We start from the raw sequence: 21910 nt of genomic DNA, 5'->3' as shown, positions 1-21910 counted from the left end.
CCACTTTTTACAAGCCCATTTTGAGTTCAACTTTACACCACCAAGAGCGTTCGCCATGGACAGGAACAGGTGGTAATCACTTGGCGCTATGTCCAGGCTATATGATGGATGCGATAAAACCTCCCATTCGAGCTCCCGTAGCTTGTGCTGAGTCATCAACGAAGTGTGTGGTCTGGTGTTGTCCTGGTGGAACAATACACCTTCCTGTTAGCCAATTCTGGGCGCTTCTGGTCGATCACCTGCTTCAAGCGGTCCAGTTCTTCGCAGTAGATGGTAGAATTAAGCGTCTGGCCTTATGGGAGCATCTAATAGTGGATGATTCCGTTCCAATCCAACCAAACACACAGCAATACCTTCCTAACCGTCAATCCCATCTTTGCCGGTCTTCGACCACAACCGTTTTCGCTTAATATCGTCGTATGTGATTCATTTTTCTTCGCCAGTCCACTTCAAAAATGGGCTCTGTAGCACTTTATAAATAGCCGCGATAAAATAAAAAGGCTGACAACCTTATATATATTTGGGATCTTTAGAATTCCCTACAGGAACTTACTAGATAATAAATCACTTTAACCACATAACCGATTTTATAAGTGTGGCTTAATGATTTCAGGTTAAAATCTGAACCGACATTAGTCGTAGCACTTCTCACCTCTTCATAGATAATTTCTTATCATCTAGTGACGAAACTGTCTCTCAAAAAGTCTCTCCATACGGCCTTCAAAACCAATTCTGAACTTGTGGAACACCTCATTTATTCCTTGAACTCGACTACAAACCCATAAAATGTTATAATTTCACTATCATTAAATTAATCTACTACTAATCAAAGCAGAGAATTCAAAATTCCCTCGTTGAATTAAGTAATTTAATAGTAAATTTAAACGCAATATCATTTGCCATATAAATAGTAGATTTTCAGTTCCATTGTATTACCACCCCAACAAAAAGCTATCTAAAACACCCGCTCCTCCCTCAAATAGTACGAAGGGTTTATCGAACTCGTTAACAACAATATATATAACCAGTAAACAAACTGTAATTGCTAAAACATAAGTATGTAACGGGTGATTTTTTAAGAGCTTGATAACTTTAAAAAAAAAAAAAACGCATAAAATTTGCAAGATCTCATCGGTTCTTTATTTGAAACGTTAGATTGGTTCATGACATTTACTTTTTGAAGATAATTTCATTTAAATGTTGACCGCGGCTGCGTCTTAGGTGGTCCATTCGGAAAGTCCAATTTTGGGCAACTTTTTCGAGCATTTCGGCCGGAATAGCCCGAATTTCTTCGGAAATGTTGTCTTCCAAAGCTGGAATAGTTGCTGGCTTATTTCTGTAGACTTTAGACTTGACGTAGCCCCACAAAAAATAGTCTAAAGGCGTTAAATCGCATGATCTTGGTGGCCAACTTACGGGTCCATTTCTTGAGATGAATTGTTCTCCGAAGTTTTCCCTCAAAATGGCCATAGAATCGCGAGCTGTGTGGCATGTAGCGCCATCTTGTTGAAACCACATGTCAACCAAGTTCAGTTCTTCCATTTTTGGCAACAAAAAGTTTGTTAGCATCGAACGATAGCGATCGCCATTCACCGTAACGTTGCGTCCAACAGCATCTTTGAAAAAATACGGTCCAATGATTCCACCAGCGTACAAACCACACCAAACAGTGCATTTTTCGGGATGCATGGGCAGTTCTTGAACGGCTTCTGGTTGCTCTTCACCCCAAATGCGGCAATTTTGCTTATTTACGTAGCCATTCAACCAGAAATGAGCCTCATCGCTGAACAAAATTTGTCGATAAAAAAGCGGATTTCACATTTCGAACCGAACACTGATTTTGGTAATAAAATTCAATGATTTGCAAGCGTTGCTCGTTAGTAAGTCTATTCATGATGAAATGTCAAAGCATACTGAGCATCTTTCTCTTTGACACCATGTCTGAAATCCCACGTGATCTGTCAAATACTAATGCATGAAAATCCTAACCTCAAAAAAATCACCCGTTAGAATAAACACGACGTTGCTGGGCGCCTAGCAACTAACTAGTTACGAGTAAATACCAACAAATATAAATACTCGCGATTTACAACGCACACAAATTGTGTGCCGCCGAGTGCCATTCTAGTGCGGTTGAGGTTGTATAAATGTTTTAAAATTGCTTTGCACGCCACATTGTCATTTAGAATAACTTAAATGTTGTCGGGAAAACGTTTTAGCCAATTGTAGCGTTGATAAGCGAACGGGACGGAGGGAACGTCAGCGAAGAGAGGAGTGTACGAACAACTGTAGTGTACAAAAGTACCGTTTGTAGTTAGTTGGAGCAAACAAATCAAAACGACAGCAGGAAGGTCCACCTAACCCGCATTCACAACTAACGGTACTCGAGTAACGGAGGGGCGGGAGCATGCGAGTGAGTGTGGCAACTGCAATGCAGTGACGCCGTGAGACAGGAAAAGCCCGAGCACGTTTAAAGGCTGCTCAGGAAGGCACATAGAGAGCAGCAGCAGCCACGCGGCCTGCATTGCATACGCGACTCGGACAGGTGCTTACATTTCGGTGAGACTAGGGAAGCCGCACGAATTACATTTCCATTGTTAATTACCTGCGATTCATAAATTTGTAAAACGCCATGCAGTTGCCGCACTACCGCAACAACAACAACTACTGCAACATTGTGTATACAAAAATAGCGAGCAGCTAAAAGGGGACGAAATAAAATTATACAAAAGAGAGAGAAAAATAAAAATAATAATAAAAGTTGAAAAAGTCATGCAGCAAGCTCAAGCAAATAAAGCACAATACATAGTAAGTATACCGTTATGCGCGTTAAGGACGATAAGAAAAAAGTAGCAGTATTGTGTAACTGTAAATGACGCTGCTAACCTAACTGCTGACCACTTTATGCAGGGGTGACAATGTTTTCCATGGCACGTATATACATATATATAATATATATGTATAGAAAGGACAATGTAATGAGCGCAAAGAAAAGTAAAGCAGAGAGGAACAGCCAAGGTGCGCGCCGCATAAAATTTTATTACATTCAATTTTGCATATCTCCAGTGTACGGGCTGCACAATGTGAAAAGTCACGGCTCATAAGCCGTTAAGGGTGTGCCACAATGTTCGTCGCATAACTCCGCAATGTGCAGCCGCCCTTCCCTGCCTGCGCTGTCCTTCCTAGCTACTGATGTCAACTTGATTTAGCTATATGACTGGTTTCGCATAACGACGCGGCATTCACATCATGGTGTCGATTTCGATGTGTCCCCACGGTGTATATCGGTATTTTGATATTTATGACCTGGCAAGGACATACATTCCTTTACACACTGCAATTATGTATACTTCAATGTAGTGGAGACTACAAAAGGTCATTTAATTTGTGAGCAAAAAGTGTTAAATTTTTGCAGTTCCAAATTTATTTCAAAGCATCGGCAGTAAAATCCAAGTTTGAGTCGAAACTGTCGGTATTTAGACCACGTATATCCGGATCCACTATGTACTCGAGTCAAAAGTTGTTTTACAGTTTAACTTTTCTCATTACTGAGGGTCCGCTATACATTGTCTCATATCATACAACACTTTCTTCTTTATGCAAACTGCTCGTCGAGCTTTCGTTCGAGCTCTCGATATCATGTCGGTCCGTGAATATTCATTCGGTCACTACTTAAAGTCAAGGCTTTCCACAGCTGCAGTACAGTGAAGAAGAAATGCTCTCTAGCTCCAGACTGCTTCAAGTGTGTAATAGCTCATTCAATTGCTATAACGCTCCTCCGTCCTCAAATACAAAAAGAATACTATCATTCAGAAACAAGAAAACTGTGTTCCTTACGACTTGAAACCAAGAGATGTCGATCGGCGCTTTTTTGCATGTGAACAGCTGCTTCAAAGGCACAACCGAAAGGCGGGAAAGGTGGTCAAAAAATATTTGAAGACGCTGAAATGGGAGATCTTAACCCACTCGCCGTATTCTGCAGACGTTACTCCATCTGACTACCACTTGTTCTGCTCGATGGCACACGGTCTATCTAACGAGCACTTCAGTTCTTATGAAGAAGTCAAAAATTGGATTGTTACTTGGATCGAGTCGAAAGATGAGGAGTTCTTTCGTCACGGAATATGCATGCTGCCAAAAAGATGGTCAAAAGTAGTAGCTAGCCAATATTTTGAATAACATTTTTGTAACCTTTTTTATACAATAAAGCCTTAAATTTACAAAAAAAAAACGGCAGCAGCAAAGTTGTAGACCTATTATTGATTAGGGAAGATTTAAAAGATTTACATATACAATAGAAAAGGATGTGCCAGAAGATAATTCCAAGAAGAGTCCAAGCAAAGAGGCTTTAAAACAAGATTATGATTATTTTTCTTTTAGATTTTATATATTCTAGACAAAATCGCCTCGAGAAAGAGAACCATTTCACGTGAACTATACTATATGCGATCAGTGTTAATTATGATTTCTGTTAGAAAATTTTCAGGAATAATTTACTCGTTTTTTTCCTTTTTCGGTTCTAAGACAACAAACGAAAGATGTATCTGTCGTATAGATCTTTCATCTATGCTTCTATACTATACATACATATAATAAAGAGATAATTCGACTGAGATCGTCTCCTTCCCTGAAATGTTGGATAGATCTATTTCAGGTTGAATTATGCTGCGACTGAGATCGTCTCTTTGTCTGAAGCGTTGGACAGATCTATTTCTAGTTGATTTATGGTGTGATTGGCATGCCATTTTCTCAAAGTATAAATATACAGGGAATCCTGTCTTTGGACAAACACCCATCGTCCAGCAATTTTTGTCCGGCCAAGAGAGGTGTCCACTTAAATGAGGATCATTTGTTCTAAAAATTTAACTTGAAGCACGAAAAAAAGTCCACGCAAGAGAGATTTCCGTTAGGAAAAATTTCTCTATATTTCATTCCATTGGACTATTTAAAACTCTAACAATTTCTTAATCTAAAAATCAACATAGAATCCAACAAGAAGTTCAGAAAACAAGTTATTCAGCCAGAGATCGACTACAGAGAGAGAGGTTTTAGATTCGTCGCAAGAAAGACATACGTCGCCCGCCTGGATATGCGTCGATATATCCTAATTAGTAGAAGTTTAACCAAATTTTAAATTAAAGTGGTTATCAGGAATCCAGTTCTCTTGAATATTCTGTCTCAAATGTTTATCCATTAAGTGAAATATTCATACATCTTCTTATGCTGACCCGCCCGGCTCACTGCACATTTTGATATCTAAAGTTTTTATGGCTATCATATACTTTCTTTATAGGCTTGAAAGCATTTATATAAATATCTTTTTTAGTTATTAAAGCTTGAGACGGTCGAATCTTAAAAGTAAGACCCATGTAGTGGTAGTTACGAACTCAATACTTCTAATTTTTTAAAATCATTCTTAAGGCCCAAGTGCTCCTTAAACTCATATCTATACTTTTTATAACTATATCGAGCTCGTCGTATTTATTTAAAGCTCACAATCATTCAACAACAAAAAGGACATTCGCCTTAAACAGCTATATTAGTGTAGTAAATTACAGTCGAAGCACCAGCTTTACAAAAGTGACCTTCCCCACTCATATCACCTCTACTCTCTCAACACCTCACGCCACAACGGTATTTAGTTATTTATTCGTTTGCGTCGCGGCGCGCAATCAAATCGAATCGTATTTGTGGAACACACTTAAATTAGGTTTCACGCTTCGTGGCATCCTCCAAAGGCAAAGGTATCCATCCACTGTGCGTCCGTCATTATGAGCGCCTGGGGGCCTATATAAGCGCGGCGTTGGAATTGGTTTGTGTTCGCGCCAAGGCGCGACAAAATTAATTTGTGCCAACGTCAGACGATGATTTTAATGTGTCAAATGTTGTTGTAATTGCTTTTCTTGTTTCGCATTTTTGTTTGGTTGTTGTAGTTAAAATATTATTACGTGTATTGTAGAGCGCATTGTATGCAAGGTGTGTCTTGCCACGGCGCCGCCGTCGTACGGTTGTCACGTAATTTAAATGATTACCGAATTTGGTTTTTAGATTTTATTGATTCAGCGCATACAATGATTTGTGTCGCACGCGCGGAGTTTAGTGATTATAACCGTAGATAAGAGATGGGACATTTATGTTGGCGACGATTATATGTAGGGATGACAGATAGACATTTTGTATATATACAGTTATGTAAATAGCACAAGAGTCTGTAATATCTGTGTTGCTAGTTGGGGTTTTGTAGATTTGCTTGCTTTTAGGCTTGTCATTGTGAAATATTCAGAACTTATTGCTTTAGCCACACAATAACTCGACATCTCCTGAAGGACGACAAGCCTCGAAATGGCCATTTAAATGTCACATAATGCTGCACAAAAGCATAATTCAATTTAAAAGCAGCTACAAACCACAAAGACGTCCACTTACAAAAATACTCAAAGGATTTCCAGTGAAACCCAGTAAGCGCTTAAAGAAATTACATAAAACTTTTGCAATGACAGAGCTTTTCTGCAGCTTTTAGGTTTGGGGTAGTGGGTTTTTTTAGATAAGAGCTGTTATGTGACTACAAATGTGTGAAATAAAAGTAGAAAATTAGTGTAGTTCCCATTGAGAGCGTTATAGAAGCCTGTTTTACTGGCGTCTGAAAGCGCCTGGAGCTTTTAGTAAAGCTCATAAGCTCAACTAGAGCTATGGATATGGTAAAAATGGTTACCAATGACATAACTTCAACCATTCAGCATGAAAATGAGTTCTTTAACTAGATTCTATTAGTTCCTAAATTTCATGAAACGACTAACGAATATTTAATTATGGAAAGATCTTTAAAGATCCTAATTGCTGTATTAGATCTTATGATCGCATTGATCAAGTTCTTTGAAAACATCTTAGGACATTCGTTCTCGAAGTTATAAGTTAAACGAATGTCTGTCAGTATCTATCTAGGTCAGTAGCAGTAGTCTCTATTTAAGCTTTACAGTAAGCTCGAACTTCTTTTCACATTGCCAATTTGGATCTATTTTCAATCGAAGCTATCTTGTACAGTTTTATGAAACAAAGAATAACGTTGAGTAGGTTTCCTTATAAGTCGTGTGTATAAAGATGGGAAAAGTAAGAGACTGAGCCATTTAGAAGAGGTAATAAGGGTTGTCAGGTCATTGGTGCTTTCTTGAGGGCTTGTTGTTTTAAAGACTTTGGTTTTCATCGGTGGTAGCAGTCTACTAAGGCAGTATACATATATATTCGACTCAAAAATGAACGGTTAGATATATAATCTACTCACAAGCTGACAACATATGTATATCCTGCAATTCATAAGGTGCAAAGGATGAGGGTATTCATCTCAACCGTTGTATGAATCCGCTTCTCGAGACCAATGTAACAGACACTTTGTAAAAAGTGTTGAGACCAACTTATTACTAGTTCTAAGTGATTTTGCTGTTGTTTAATGCTAAACATTTCTTTCGATTGTGTTTTTTACTACTGAAGTAATAACCTTTGATCTTCAGTGAAACTGAATCTGGACCCGACTACACTAACTAATCTTCTATAGTTTTGACTGAGTGGTTAGATGTAGTTATAGATATTAATTGGTGTTTTTGGATTTTACATTTTTTGGGATAGCGGTTATGACTTTTTTATGACATCTTAGCACTAAAATACCGTTTCTTTTATTGTTTTAAAATTTATCTTAGAGTTCGTAACATCAAGGTCATATGTAAAACTTTTTGAATACTTCGTAAGCTTTATATCAAAGCTGAATTTGGAGTATGCTCAACCTTAAAAGCGGTTTCTTCCTCGACGTACTTCTCATTACCGTTGATTTCAAGTGTATCCCGCCAAAAATTTTACACCACTGACATGCCATGATTATCTTCTCACCTCTGACTAAGTACCAACTTTATTGGTTCACTGGTTACCATTCAATATCGCTTTTCTTCTGTATTTTATACATACATATATGCAATAATCTATGCAATATAATCCATAACCTACCCCGCTCTCAACACACACACACACCCTAGTGGCCATACAATGCGAGACAGTTTTATATTTTTGCTGACTATTCGCTGCTTTGCTTTGGCTGAAAACGATGCCGACTCGACTAAATTTTGGCAGTTCAACTGAACCGAACTGTGAACTTAACTCAGCTGAGTTGAGTTGAACGGAATTGAAAAGTAGCAACACAAAAGCGCAAGCAAAGGGAGCGGGAGCGACAGTAAAATGATGCAGCACTTACTGACTGCCGACTATGCAAATTTTGAGAAGGCAAGGATATATTATATGTATATATATATATATATATATATGTGTGTGTGTGTGTATGATAATAAAAGTGGTACGTGTGTGCGTGCAACTGTGAGACAAGTAAGGAAGTCACTTTGCTTTTTGTTAAAGTTAAATTCAAAAGGTTTCAAAACTTTATACAAGCATAGCGACTGCAACAACAACAACTACTACTACTAGTCAACCGCATTCCCGCAACTACCGTCCATCTTCATTTGCTTTGCGTTTGCATGGCATGCCACACGCTTGTCACATATTTATGCACATTTACTGTGACATACAGACATATATTATATATATGTATGCACACCCCTGCTTCCTTGCGCCAAAAATAAAAAGTAGAAAAAATAATAAAAAATAAATAAAGAAATCTCTGAAAAGTTCGTCTTTTGCTTAATTAAATTTTGTGAATTTTGCATTTGTCGAAAATAAAGTGCGTCGTAAAATGTGAATTTTGTTAAAAGTATACCCCGCTTACTTACATACTCCCCCTCTATCGCGCACACTAGCTCTCTGTGCTATGTGCTTTATGGTTGCATACACATGTGGCAGCAGCTTTTACTCGGTAGATCATATGGGAACTTGGCTAGAAAATATTTATGCATGCATACTCATAGACTTTTAATACAGCGAAACACACACACATATACACTTATATCTACACACACACATATATATATTAATACATATACATATATATATATTAATATATACATAGAGCGCCATACTTTGCCATTCAAGCATCTTCAAGGATTTCTTTTCACATAAGGCAACTCGCACGCATGTTTAATGCCATGCCATGCCATTTACATGTGTGACGGCATGTCTCACACATACATACATACATGCATAGTTAATCACCGCACAGCACTACATACATATGTTTGTATGAAGCTAGCGCAATTCGTTTATCTATTGGAATTTCGCTCTTTGTGTGACTCTTCAAGTTTGTGTGAAGTGAATAAATGAAATTCACATGCATTTAGATGTATGTGTGTGTGTGTTCATACTCAATAGTTACAAATGATTTTATGCAGTTACAAATGTCAAGCTAGAGCAGCATATCTGATATAAATGTCACTTGCCACAGCAGGCAGACAGGCAGCGACAAGACAGGTTCTCTTTATAAATCATTTTATTTTTATTTTTTTTTTATTTTTTTTTTCCAATTTATTTATTTTATTTTTAATTTTATTATTTCTTTTTTATTTTATTTCTAATTTTTTTTATTTCTTTCTTTTCTATTTAAACATTTTTTTTTTCAAATTCTTCTTTGTACATTTTCTTTAATTTCCAACTCTTTTCTTCTACCGCCTCTACGCCATTCATTGCTCTACTATATTCTATTCGCAGGCATCACTAATGCAATGAAGTATGCCAATATGCCCGAAAATTGAATTGAATTCAATTGAATTTCATTGAATTGTAGTGAAATGAAAAGCACAGTTAGGCAATGTCGATAATAGCTGAGCGGTCGGTCAGCACTAGTATAGTCAATATATTAAAATGCTAGCTCATGCAAGTAGTTGTTGTCAATTGAGTGTCGGTTGCGACAGAAATGCTGATGAAATGGCAAAATGTCAATTAAGTTGCCGGGCGCAATTGTTAGAAAAGGAGTTGGTGGGTAATAAATAAAGAATTGCTGGCATATTGTTGCCTACTTTGAGCCGCTTAAGGGGGTATATAATGTGTAGTCTTTCATATTACAGCGCATGGAAATAGATATATATTAGTGTATAGGTCGTTTTTATTAGCTAATGGAGTGTCATTTAGATTATTGTGGTAGGTCTATATATAGTTGTATAGATAGTTAACCTACAATTTTGCTGTACGTTGAAGTATACTTTTAGGAGAAAAATCAAATTGAGTACAATTTTATCAATAGAGTGTTAGTAAATTTTATTTTAGATTAAATAATTTTCAATTTTATAATATTTTCTAATCATATGCCTCTAACACTTCCGTAGCCTTTTATACAACTAATATTGTTTTTGCCAAAAAGCAGTTTATTCCAAAGAAAAAATTCTCTAAAAACGTTTCAATCGTTTCAAATTAGGGTACTCCAGCTTCCGAAAAAATAGTTTGTGTAGTGATGATAACTCCCTTCCTCTTTCCATTTTTCCCCAAGTTCTACTTAAAGATAGTTATTGTAAGCTTATAATGATGTTTAAAAGCTTTTTGTGTAGTTTAATATATTTATGTTACATCCAACCTTATAAAACCATTACTGTTTTATTTCGAGAATTAGAGAATTAGCACTAGTTCCTTTCTTACTGTCTTATTTTGGTCATACTGTTCAGTTATTTATAATTTTATTGTACATTTCCATCTGTTAATGATTAATTGTATATTGAGCTCACTCCTGATCGATCCTAGCGGGCATGTTATTAACTCAGTCTCGGATTCATCTAGAAACGCATTTGCCTTTGTCAACTCGTCTGCTTTTTCGTTATACAAAATACTCCGTGCGACTATCAGCACCACTACAGTACCAAGTTCTACTTGAAATGTTCTTACAAAAAATTTAAAAGTGTTGCATCCACTCAGGTGAAGTCTAAATAGTCGTTTAAACAACAGCTGATCGTCCAAAAATTTTGGATATAGAATTTGTAGGAAATATTTGACGCATATTGGCCTTCATTGTGTTTTACTGAGAATCAGATCATCGGTCTCAGAATGATTTTATAACATCAAAAGTATATTCCAAATTAATTGATCAATTAAAATTTTGATCGAGAAACCTTATTTTGCCTTTTATACTGCGGCTACTCGATAACCGATCAGAGGTTATATATACATTTTTGTTTTTTATTTTCATAAGAAGTTGGTGAGCTAATTAATATTTTTTAGCAGTGACATCTACCGTAGCTTTTTTTATCAAAGAATACAGCCAATCGCAGACTAAGAATGTATATCGTACATCTTTGTCGCAGAGTTGCATTTGATTTTCAAGTCGTTTAAAATTCAATTAGAAATTAATGTAGATTTTTATTTTGTATGGTAAATCGATCTTAATCAGCGTTTTAATCGAGCAGAGGCCGGTTAATTGATCAATTAACTCCTGTCTAAAAACGCTATAAGTCGATCTTAATCAGCGTTTTAATCGAGCAGAGGCCGGTTAATTGAACAATTAGCTACGCTATTACTGGTATCCCTTACTTCACCATCTCATAAATAAAATATTTTTACTCTTCCCGCTCAAGTTTAAATAATTGTTTCTTTCTGAAACACTCGTCCAAAACTGTAATAGTGACGAATTGATCAACGTTCAGGTGTTACCTTTAATGCTTTCTAAAGTATGAGTGACTTAGTACGATTCAAAGCTTTACAATGTAATAAAAATCAAGGATCTGAGCAACAACGTTAAAGTAGAGACCTCTCGTTTTTGGCATAAACTCCAACACCTCAATTACTCTTCAAAATACTGAATATATATCTGTGCCAACCATAAGAAAAACCATATCACCTTTAAATAATACTCAAACCAAACTGAAAAAGAAAATTGTAAAATATATCTATCCAGTACGCCGAAATAGCAACTCAGTTGTAGCGTGCAAAATCTCAGCAACACAACTTATGCTACACCTGTGTATTAAATGCTTTATCCGCTTAAATGGAATCAGTAAATATCCTTTGTAATACGGTATTATGTGTATTTATTTATATATCGACAAAATCAATATTTTGCTTTCAGCTACAATATGATAATATTAATCTACTTTGTTTAGCGTTTCGCGTACAAAATCGATTTACTACGCTTTACTTTATGGTAATATCTTCTTGCAATGTGCGGCGCCCTCCCACCTTCTCTCATTCAGCTACTAAATTCAATCATTTATTTATTTTTGTATTATTTTTTTGTACTTGCTGTTGTTCATGCTTTCTTTTGGTAGCTCCTTCAGCTATATGGAAGCGCAGTCAAGCGTATAGTTCAGCGGTTTTCAGTTATATATAAGTATATATGTCTGTTTGTCCTACTATATCCTATTGCTATAATTTCGATTATACTTTTATGCCGTTCACAATCCGCTTGTTGTGCATTATTTGCATGTCCAGCAAATCCTGTCGTTGCTGCAATCATTTAAAAACTTATTTCTTGTTTTGTTGTTCTTTTTTATTTTTCTTTTATCCACTTTCCTTCTGCTTTTCATTTCCTTTTATATGTGCTCTCCTGCTTTTCCTCTTTATGCATTGCAATAATTCCGTCTTTATGTACACCCAGCCACCCCACGTGAGCGCAGTATACTTACAGGAAACACTCACTCACTCACTCATCACCATCAAATCGTTTATTACACCACTCACTCTACTTAGTTGTACTCGTACTATACTTATATACTATTTTCTTCTATTACAGATAACGAGCTATACTCCGGCACTGTGGCCGATTTTAGCGGCAGTGATCCGATTATCTATCGTGAGCCGCTACAGACGGAGCAATACGACAGTCTAAGCCTCAATGGTAAGTTTTTACTTTTTTCTTCTGGACAATGAATTCTTTCTTTTTTTTTTGTATTATTTATGTTATTGTTGTTTTCGTTGTTTGTAGCTAAACGTAATTGCATTATTGTGTGGTAGCTCCGTTGATGGTCAATCGTTGGTTCCATCGCTTTATTATTTTTGGTAATAGGTATCAACATGAAACGGAATTGTTGTAATATCAAGTATGCTGTTGTGCCTATAAAATATACTCACACCCGTCTCTCAAGCATTGACGACTGATAGCTTAACTAACTAGCTGAGTGCCTTACTGCGGTACTGGGTACTTTACTACTTTGCTGCGCCTAAAAGCTGTGCGTTTAGTACTTTGTGCGTTTTTTTGTGTCATTTTCATGCCTCTAATCGTATTTATTTGTGATTGCCCATGACAAGTAAATATACTACAAATATAAAAAGTAGTGCTGTATAAAGTGTTTGAGGTTATACTTTTGGTTCTAGTCATCAGGTTACTTAGCATACTCTATAAGTACAAGTAGTGTTTTCAATATCTACATAGTTCACTTAATTTTATCGATAATCGATACAGCTGGCCCGACTTAATAGGCAATAAATAGCTGAGAATTATAATCGTGGTGTTGGAAAGAACCCATCAGCTCACAAAGAGTATAGGCACTGTGAAAAGCTTTCTTATTAAAAAGAATAATTCAATTAGTATGCAAAATTTTAAGAATTCTTTTAATAAAAGCGGAAATGTAAACTGCCTTAAATGCTGAAAATTTCTTAATGGAGTCAATTAGTATAAAGAATTAACTAATTGACTAAATTTAAAACTATAATTTCTTAATTGAGTCAATCGATGCAAAAACAACTAATCATTAGCTAAACTAAATATTTTTTTTCTTAATTGAGTCAATTAATTAAGAACTGTCTGAAAGGCCTATAAACTACTAAGTCAAACTTAATTGAGTCAATCAATGCAAAAACAACCAATCATTAGCTAAATTAAAAAGTTTCGTTTCTTAATTGAGTCAATTAATTAAGAATTGTCTGAAAGGCCAATAAACTACTGGAAACGCTTTATAGGTACGCAATAAAATTTAATAAAATTTTCAAGCTGTTTGTTGAAATTAATGCTAAAACATAAATTAACATAATTCCTGAAACTTTTTTAATTGAGTTAATTAGTAAACACAATTAATTATTTGACTAAATTGAAAATTGTCATTAATTTTGTCAATTAGTACAAAAAAATTTGCTAATTGACTAAATTAAAATGTTTGATCTCTTAATTGAGTCAATTAGTGCAGTTAAATTGCTGATTAAGTGAATTAAGGTTTATCTGAAAGACCAATAAACTCATACTGAATATGTTATACGAATTTTTAGTTTCAGAATTAATTTGCTATTTCTTTTTATTATACTCTAACGGTTGTTTGTAAGTCCTAAAACTAAACGAGTTAGATATAGGGTTATATATACCAAAGTGATCAGGGTGACGAGTAAAGTTCAAATCCGGATGTCTGTCTGTCCGTCCGTGCAAGCTGTAACTTGAGTAAAAATTGAGATATCTTAATGAAACTTGGAACACGCGTTCCTTGGCATCATAAGAAGGTTAAGTTCGAAAATGGGCGGAATCGGACCACTGCCACGCCCACAAAATGGCGATAACCAAAAACACATAAAGAGCTATAACTAAGCCATAAATAAAGTTATGAAAATAAAATTTGGAACATAGGATCGCATTAGGGAGGGGCATATTAGAATGTAATTTTTTTGGAAAAGTGGGCGTGACCCCGCCCCCAAATAGGTTTTTTATATATATCTTGCAAACCAATAAAGGTACATAAACCAAACTTTCTGCAGTCATTTCTTTTCGCCGTTTCCTTATATAGTCCAAAAATGAAAGAAATCGGGTAATAACCACGCCCTCCTCCCATACAAAGGTTAGGTTGAAAATGACTAAAAGTGCGTTAAGTCACTAACGAGAATCGTCAGAAACACAAAATTTCACAGAAATGATAGCAGAAGGAAGCTGCACTCAGATCTTTTTACAAAATGGGAAATGGGCGTGGCATCGCCCACTTATGGGTCAAAAACCATATCTCAGGAACTACTCGACAGATTTCAATGAAATTCGGTATATAATATTTTATTGACACCCTGATGACATGTGTGGAAAATGGATGAAATCGGTTCACAACCACGTCTACTTTCTTTATAACTCACTTTTGAATTACATCTGAATCCTTCAATTTATAACATATACATTAGGAACCAATGATGATAGCGAAATAAAACTTTACACAAATACAGTATATGATCTGTGGCATCACTTGTGAAAAAATTGTCGAAAACGGACAATAAATTTTCAAGGCCCCAGATATCGAACATGTTGAACTCAGCGCCTAAGGTTAAATTTTAACCGAAAATATGGGTAAATCTCTCAACTAATTTAATGTAATTAAGAGGAAATTGTTTTCTTCCAATAGTGTGTCTCTGTTCCAAAAATTATTAAAATCGGGTCACAACATCTCTTAGCTCCCATATACATAATTATAGGTTTCGCAAAAATATCATCCGCTAGCTCCCATATACCTAATTAAAGGTTTTTCAAAAATTCGTTGGGCTTTATTACGCATATATGTATTGGTTAATATGTGATATATCTTAGCAAAATTAAGTGAGTGTATAGTATTGGATATAGTTTACCTTGCTGGTGAAATTGAATGAAATCGGTTCAGGAATTACCTCAGCCCTCATACACTATATAGGACGATTTTCGTTATTCTATTAAACTTTATGCCGAATTTATGGGTAAATTTGTGCGTTATCTTAACAAAATTTCTTCAATAAATTGCGAGAGTATAAAATGTTCGGTTACACCCGAACTTAGCCTTTCCTTACTTGTTATATTATTAGTAAATGTTTTACAAATCTGTGAAATGTCGTAAATTACTGCTTATATTCATTAATGAAATGTAAAATGACAAATTAAATACACATTTGTTACTTGCCACAAAACCTATTAGGACACCATAATACTATTTAATTAAATGACAATTCATTTTGGTTTTTTATTTTTTTCTTAATTTTTTTTTTTTTAATTTGTTTGTTAACAACATTTCATGATTTATATGAAAATAATTAAACACTCACATCACTCTTATTCATATATTGTCATTCACCATTTTCACATTTTTTGCAGCGCCAAATTTTGTCAGCTCTTTTACACAGGGTGATTTTGTGTATTTCTTCTTCAGAGAAACGGCTGTGGAGTACATCAATTGCGGAAAGGTGCGTATTGCAATGCAAATGCTTATATAAATTTATTTAAATTTTTTTCCTTGGACCCATAACTCATAATGCATAGCAATAATTGTTTTTGCTGTTGCAATTGTACAAGCGTAATTTAAACATTTGTCACGAGTGTTTTTAATTGATTTGAAAGCGTGTTGTAATTGTTTAATTTTTTCACACGCTCTCAAAGGTGCCGCCACACGCAAACGAGTTGAAATGTTGTTTGGAAAAAGTAGGAATGCGAATTTTTATCATAACTCAGTTTTTACAGTTGTTCAAAAAAAATATTGGTACATTTATTGGTGATATCAATTTTTTTTGTTAAAAGTGGTGCAGTGGTGGTTCATAGAAATGATGGTATTATAAAAAAAGCGGCATATTTTAAATATAAAAACTCAGTTACAATCCTAACGTTTATAAGTATGTGAAAATACAGAACTTCAATAAATATTTTATGAAAAACTAGTGAGATAAGAGTTTCAGAAAATGAAGCCTTATTTGTATACAGCTTCAAGTTCTAACATGCATAAGATTTCGTATTTACATATCTCTTCTGACTAGAAGTCGAAGTAAGAAAAAATCTCTTAATCAACTCGAAGAATAGTTTTGAAAATAACAGTCATCACTTTTCAGCAATATCTCTTCTCTCTTTCGAATGCGATAACAAAAAACATAAAAAAATAAAAACAAAGAAATCTATCGTGTAGCTCTTAAGCTAGTAGGGTGGATGGCGAACATTGCACCAAAGCCTTAGGAAGTCCATTGTGATATCACCGTGCTCGGAATCCCCTCACATTACCTTATCCACTTCGAACCTCTCGGTGGTTTTGATGAAATCAAATAATTCAAAAAGTTTTAACTGTGCAAGTTCCGCAATCGTTTAGCCGGTTATAGCCGAATCGAGTCAATTGGAGATCCCAAGTGTAACCTGGTCGCTCTCCACCTGGTCTCTCCAACGGAGTGGAGGTCTTCCCCTTCCTCGACTTCCTCCGGCGGGTACTGCATCGAACACTTACAGAGCTGGAGTGTTTTCGTCCATTCGGACAACATGATCTAGCCAGCGTAGCCGCTGTCTTTTTATTTGCTGAACTGTGTCAATGTCGTCGTATAACTCGTACAGCTCATCGTTCCATCGTCTGCGGTATTCGCCGTTGCCAATGTTCTGAGGACCATAAATCTTGCGCAAAACTTCTAGTGTCGTTTCATCTGATGTTGACATCGTCCAATCTGTAGACATCGTCCAATCTGTAGACATGTCTACCAATCAAACAGTGTCCTATTAGAACTCTGGTAGGAGAGTTCTTATATCATTCCTTTTAAATTTCAACAATCGCCAAGTGTGGTTCATATTCCATTCCGGCCACGTTTGTCTGCTTGTTGAGCCAGTTAGCGATTATTTCCACTATGACTCAGCCAACTCGATGACATATTTGTCGATTAAGTGTTTGTAAGTGCCCAAAGGCTTGCATATTTCCTCTTTTTTCTGGTTCTAATTGTAGCATGGTGCCCAATCTGGCAAGTTTGTCTGCTTCACATTTACCTGAAATATCACTATGTACTGGAACCTGTAGCAGATTTGATAGATTGCCATTCCTTCACCAACTTCGAAGAAACACTTAGATACTTAAAGCCTGATTTTAAAGCTGCTTCGCTGCCTATCGTATGAATATAAATTTGTTTCTTGTTGTAAGTACCTGCTTTGTCAGAATAAGAAGGCTTTTTTAAATGCAGTAACATCCGCTTGAAAGACACTACAGTTATCTGGTTGCCGGAAGGCTATTCTGGTATCAAGCTTTGCTGAAAAAACACCACCTCACACTCGTATCAGAATAGCACCGGCTACATACCTACCATATAATTAATCACCTTATAGTAATTTTCTCACTTCTTCACAATCCAATACTGAATTCCACACCAAAAGTGTATTAGCATACAGTCAACGCTTTATTGAACACCATTAACTGCCCCTAACTTTATTTTAAAAATTATATGCACACGCACTCAATTCAAAAAGTGCGCGCTAATATATTTGACACATTGCCAAAAAAAAACAAACAAAAAAGACAGAATCGCTACCCAAAAGTTATGCGCCACCAGATTACGCGTATGGTGAGCGAGCGAAACCTGCCACACGCACACTCACCGCACGCCAACCGCAAACGCATCAATCGCCGTTAATGACGCTCATATTTTCATTGTGGCCGCGTCTGTCGCTGTTGGCTGCTGCGCCCGCTTAATGGTCCACCGACGTCTTTCGACAACAAATCAACTCGACGCAATTTTCATGTGCATTCCTGTGTATGTTGTTTTCGTTGTTGTTATTTTTCGTTAATGATTTACATTTCGAATTTCTTGTTATTGTTGCTGGTTTTTTTTCTCATTGTGTGTATTTGTCATTTCGCCCAAATTTAGGCAATTTACTCACGCGTCGCGCGTGTCTGCAAATGGGACAAGGGCGGACCGCATCGTTTTCGCAATCGCTGGACGTCATTCCTGAAATCACGCCTCAACTGCTCCATACCCGGCGAATATCCGTTCTACTTCAATGAGATACGTAAGTGCGCAAAGATGCCGTGGCTATTTTTTATTATGTAATTTTTTCAAGATTTTTTATTTACTTATTTTTTTTGTGTGCGTGAATTGCCTAATGCCGCCCTGATTTGCTGTGACATTAAAATTAATGTTGCGCTTTTTAAATTCCTCCTCAACGCTGCGTCGCGGCAATTCACCCACACAACGCCAACGCCAACGTCAGATTCATTTTAAATATTCGCCTATAAAACTTTTTAAACATTCATGCAATTCATTATATTTATTTCTTTTCTCTTCTCCCTCATCGCCATGCCATGGCACGACACTCTGCTTGCGCTCCACTTGATGCCGCCTGCTGCTCACACCACCTGCCTACTGCATTTGACAATCGCACAGAATCGGCTAGCAATCTCGTCGAAGGACACTATGGCCAAACAAGCGCCAAATTGATTTATGGCGTTTTTAATACGCCAACAAATTCAATTCCCGGCTCGGCAGTTTGTGCATTCTCACTGCAGGTAAGTTCGTCTCAGCCTCGAGAGCATTTTGTCTATTAGTATATATGCGCTTACATAAAATTATATGCTACGACTCTACTTACACAAGGTACTTGGGTAGAGGTAGCATGCAACCAAGCGATGGTGTAGTGCTTCGCAAACAGGGTGGTTTCAATTTAGTTAATTATGCTTAGAAATTTTGACAGAACGATGTGCTATATAACCACAAATGAGAATTTTTATCAAATTTACGAATGTTCACAAAAATATATAGAAACCATTCCCATTTTGTCCAAATTGTCATAAGATCTATTAAAGATCATTAATGTAATGTGTGATCCGGAAACAGTATTTATATCCACTAAGAAATCCATATAGCCATATTCCGAAGGAAGAATAATTTTAACTACCCAAAATTATGAGTAATAAACGAGTATATGAATCGTTCCCGAAACAGTTAGTTGTATGTATTGGTACTTCACCAGAAGCCGCCAATAACTATATCATCTATGGCAAATATTTTTTTTCAGCTTGTTATAGCAATAATAGGATTTTTAAAAAGTATCAGCTGTCACTGCGGTAATAACTCCATGAAGAGCAATACAGAGTGATATCATTAGCTCAAATTGAGAATAATATCATAGCGGTCCATTTGAGAGATAACGATTTCTTATTTGAATATTAAACTAAAGAAAAGAATACTAAAGAAATAAAACAAAAACAAAAAAGGATCCTCAAATACTTTACAAAAATTTGGGAGCCAGTAGTCTGTGCTACAGAGCATACGATTCAGAAACAATCACTTTCAAAAGGCACATAAATGTTATACTTAATAAAAATACTATATTTGATTCTATACTCTCCTTTAAGAAAGAGAACCCCTTCTTTATCATATATACCATTAACAATGAGCAGTAAGAATCCTAATATATTTGATCCAACCACTTCACTGATGTTTATGAATAATATATTTGATCCAACCACTTCACTGATGTTTATGAATGGAACAAGGGTTCCTATGTTGGTTACAAGATCTTTCTCAGCAGATATTCATGATTTAATCCATTAAATTAATAAAGTGGTTTCAAAAATCGATTTATGGAGGTCCATTTCAGAGAAAGCGAATTTTTTTCGATAATTGATTTGGAAAAAGAATGAAAAAACAAAAAAGGATCATCGATTAATTTTACGGTCTTGGAAGTAGTGGTCATAATCTCGTTTTATACAAAGTATCACGCTTATAGACAGTGCTATTTGCTTTTTAATCAATACAATTTTTGCGACAGTATCCGATCCAGAAACAATCACTTTCAAAGTGCACTATAAACTATATAATTAACAGAACTTTACTAACGGCTCTGTGTGTATATTCACTATTTTAAAAGGGGAGACCATTAGCAATGCCACAATAAGAACCCATGACCCTTGATCTAAGCATTTAACTGATATTTGTGAATGGATCTTATGTTGGTTACTAGATCTTTCTCAACAGATATTATTGATTTAATCGATTAAATAAAAAAAGAAAGGGGTTTCAAAAATCGAATGGATCTTCATTTGAGAGAATGCGATTTTCCGATTATAAAACTAAGAAAATAATAAAAAACAAAAACACGTCTTCGAACCATTTAACGTCCTGTTCATAATCTCGTTTTGTGTCGAAGACCTCTCTAATGGCCAATACTAATTGCTTATTAATTAATACAGTTATTGCGAAAGTATCCGATTATGAAAAAATCCCTTCAAAATGCACATAAACATTATATTTAATAAAACTTATCCAAAGCTCTGTTATGTCTCTCTCTCTGATATTTTTGAATCGAAAAAATCGATTTCAGGTTGGATCGTAGATCTTTCTCAGGATATATTCATGATTTAATTGTTTTAATTAAAAAAGTGGTTTCAAAAATCGTTTTATGGAGGTCCATTTAGAAGAAAGCGATTTATTTCGATTATTGCACTATGGAAAAATAATACGAAACAGAATTGGACCTTCGAACAATTTAATGGCCTGGAAACCAATCCAATTTTCGAAGAAGTATAAGATTCTGAAAAATATGCATTTCAAAAAACTTTTATTTAACAGCTCTGTGTTCCTATAATCTTATTTAGGAGAGAGAATCACTGACATACAGACCATTAATAATGGAGGAGTAAGAACCCCAAGACCTTGGAACTAAATACTGATATTTTTGAATCCAATAAGTAATAATAATCGATTAAATTAAAAACAATGGTTTCAAAAATCGATTCAATGCCTAAAAAGTAATGATTACACCAACAAACAAGTAAGGAAGGGCTAAGTTCGGGTGTAACCGAACATTTTATACACTCGCAATTTATTTATTTAATTTTATTAATTTTATATAATACACAATTTTACCCACATATTCGTCATATATATTGTATAAAGTCCATTGAAAGTTGGAAACCCTAATATTAGGTTAGAAGCACCGAGGTCCACATGTTCGATACATGGGGCTTTGAAAACCTATGGTCCGATTTCGGCGATTTTTAGAATGGGGCTTCCACACTATAAAGGTAGTATTTGTGCAAAGTTCTACATCGATATCTTCACTAGTGCTTCCTTTATATATTGTAAAGTTAACGATTCAGATCGTCTTCAAAGTTCTGGTATATAGCAAGTTGGTGTGGTTGTGAAGCGATATGGCCTATTTTCACAACATATCATTGGGATGTAAGAAAACTATTACAAACCAAGTTTCATTGAAATCGGTCGAGTAGTTCCTGAGATATGGTTTTTGACCCATAAGTGGGCGATGCCACGCCTATTTTCAATTTTGTAGAAAAAATCTGAGTGCAGCTTCTATCTGCCATTTCTTATGTGAAATTTAGTGTTT

The 21910-nt window shown here is 35.6% G+C and overlaps 1 protein-coding gene across 1 annotated transcript in view; it reads left to right on the top strand.

The window, feature by feature from the left end:
- LOC105208519 (semaphorin-1A) overlaps positions 1-21910 on the top strand; it is a 386218-nt gene that overhangs the window by 311299 nt on the left and 53009 nt on the right. Inside the window, 4 exon segments of the mRNA XM_054226324.1 lie at positions 12641-12745; positions 15929-16017; positions 18433-18574; positions 18949-19070. Of these exon segments, the coding sequence (XP_054082299.1) occupies positions 12641-12745; positions 15929-16017; positions 18433-18574; positions 18949-19070 (458 nt within the window).

The sequence above is a fragment of the Zeugodacus cucurbitae genome, chromosome 3 (assembly GCF_028554725.1).
Source record: "Zeugodacus cucurbitae isolate PBARC_wt_2022May chromosome 3, idZeuCucr1.2, whole genome shotgun sequence".
NCBI classification, from domain to species: Eukaryota; Metazoa; Arthropoda; class Insecta; order Diptera; family Tephritidae; genus Zeugodacus; species Zeugodacus cucurbitae.
Note: the sequence above shows the minus strand (reverse complement) of the source record. Positions and strands in the feature narration are given on the sequence as shown.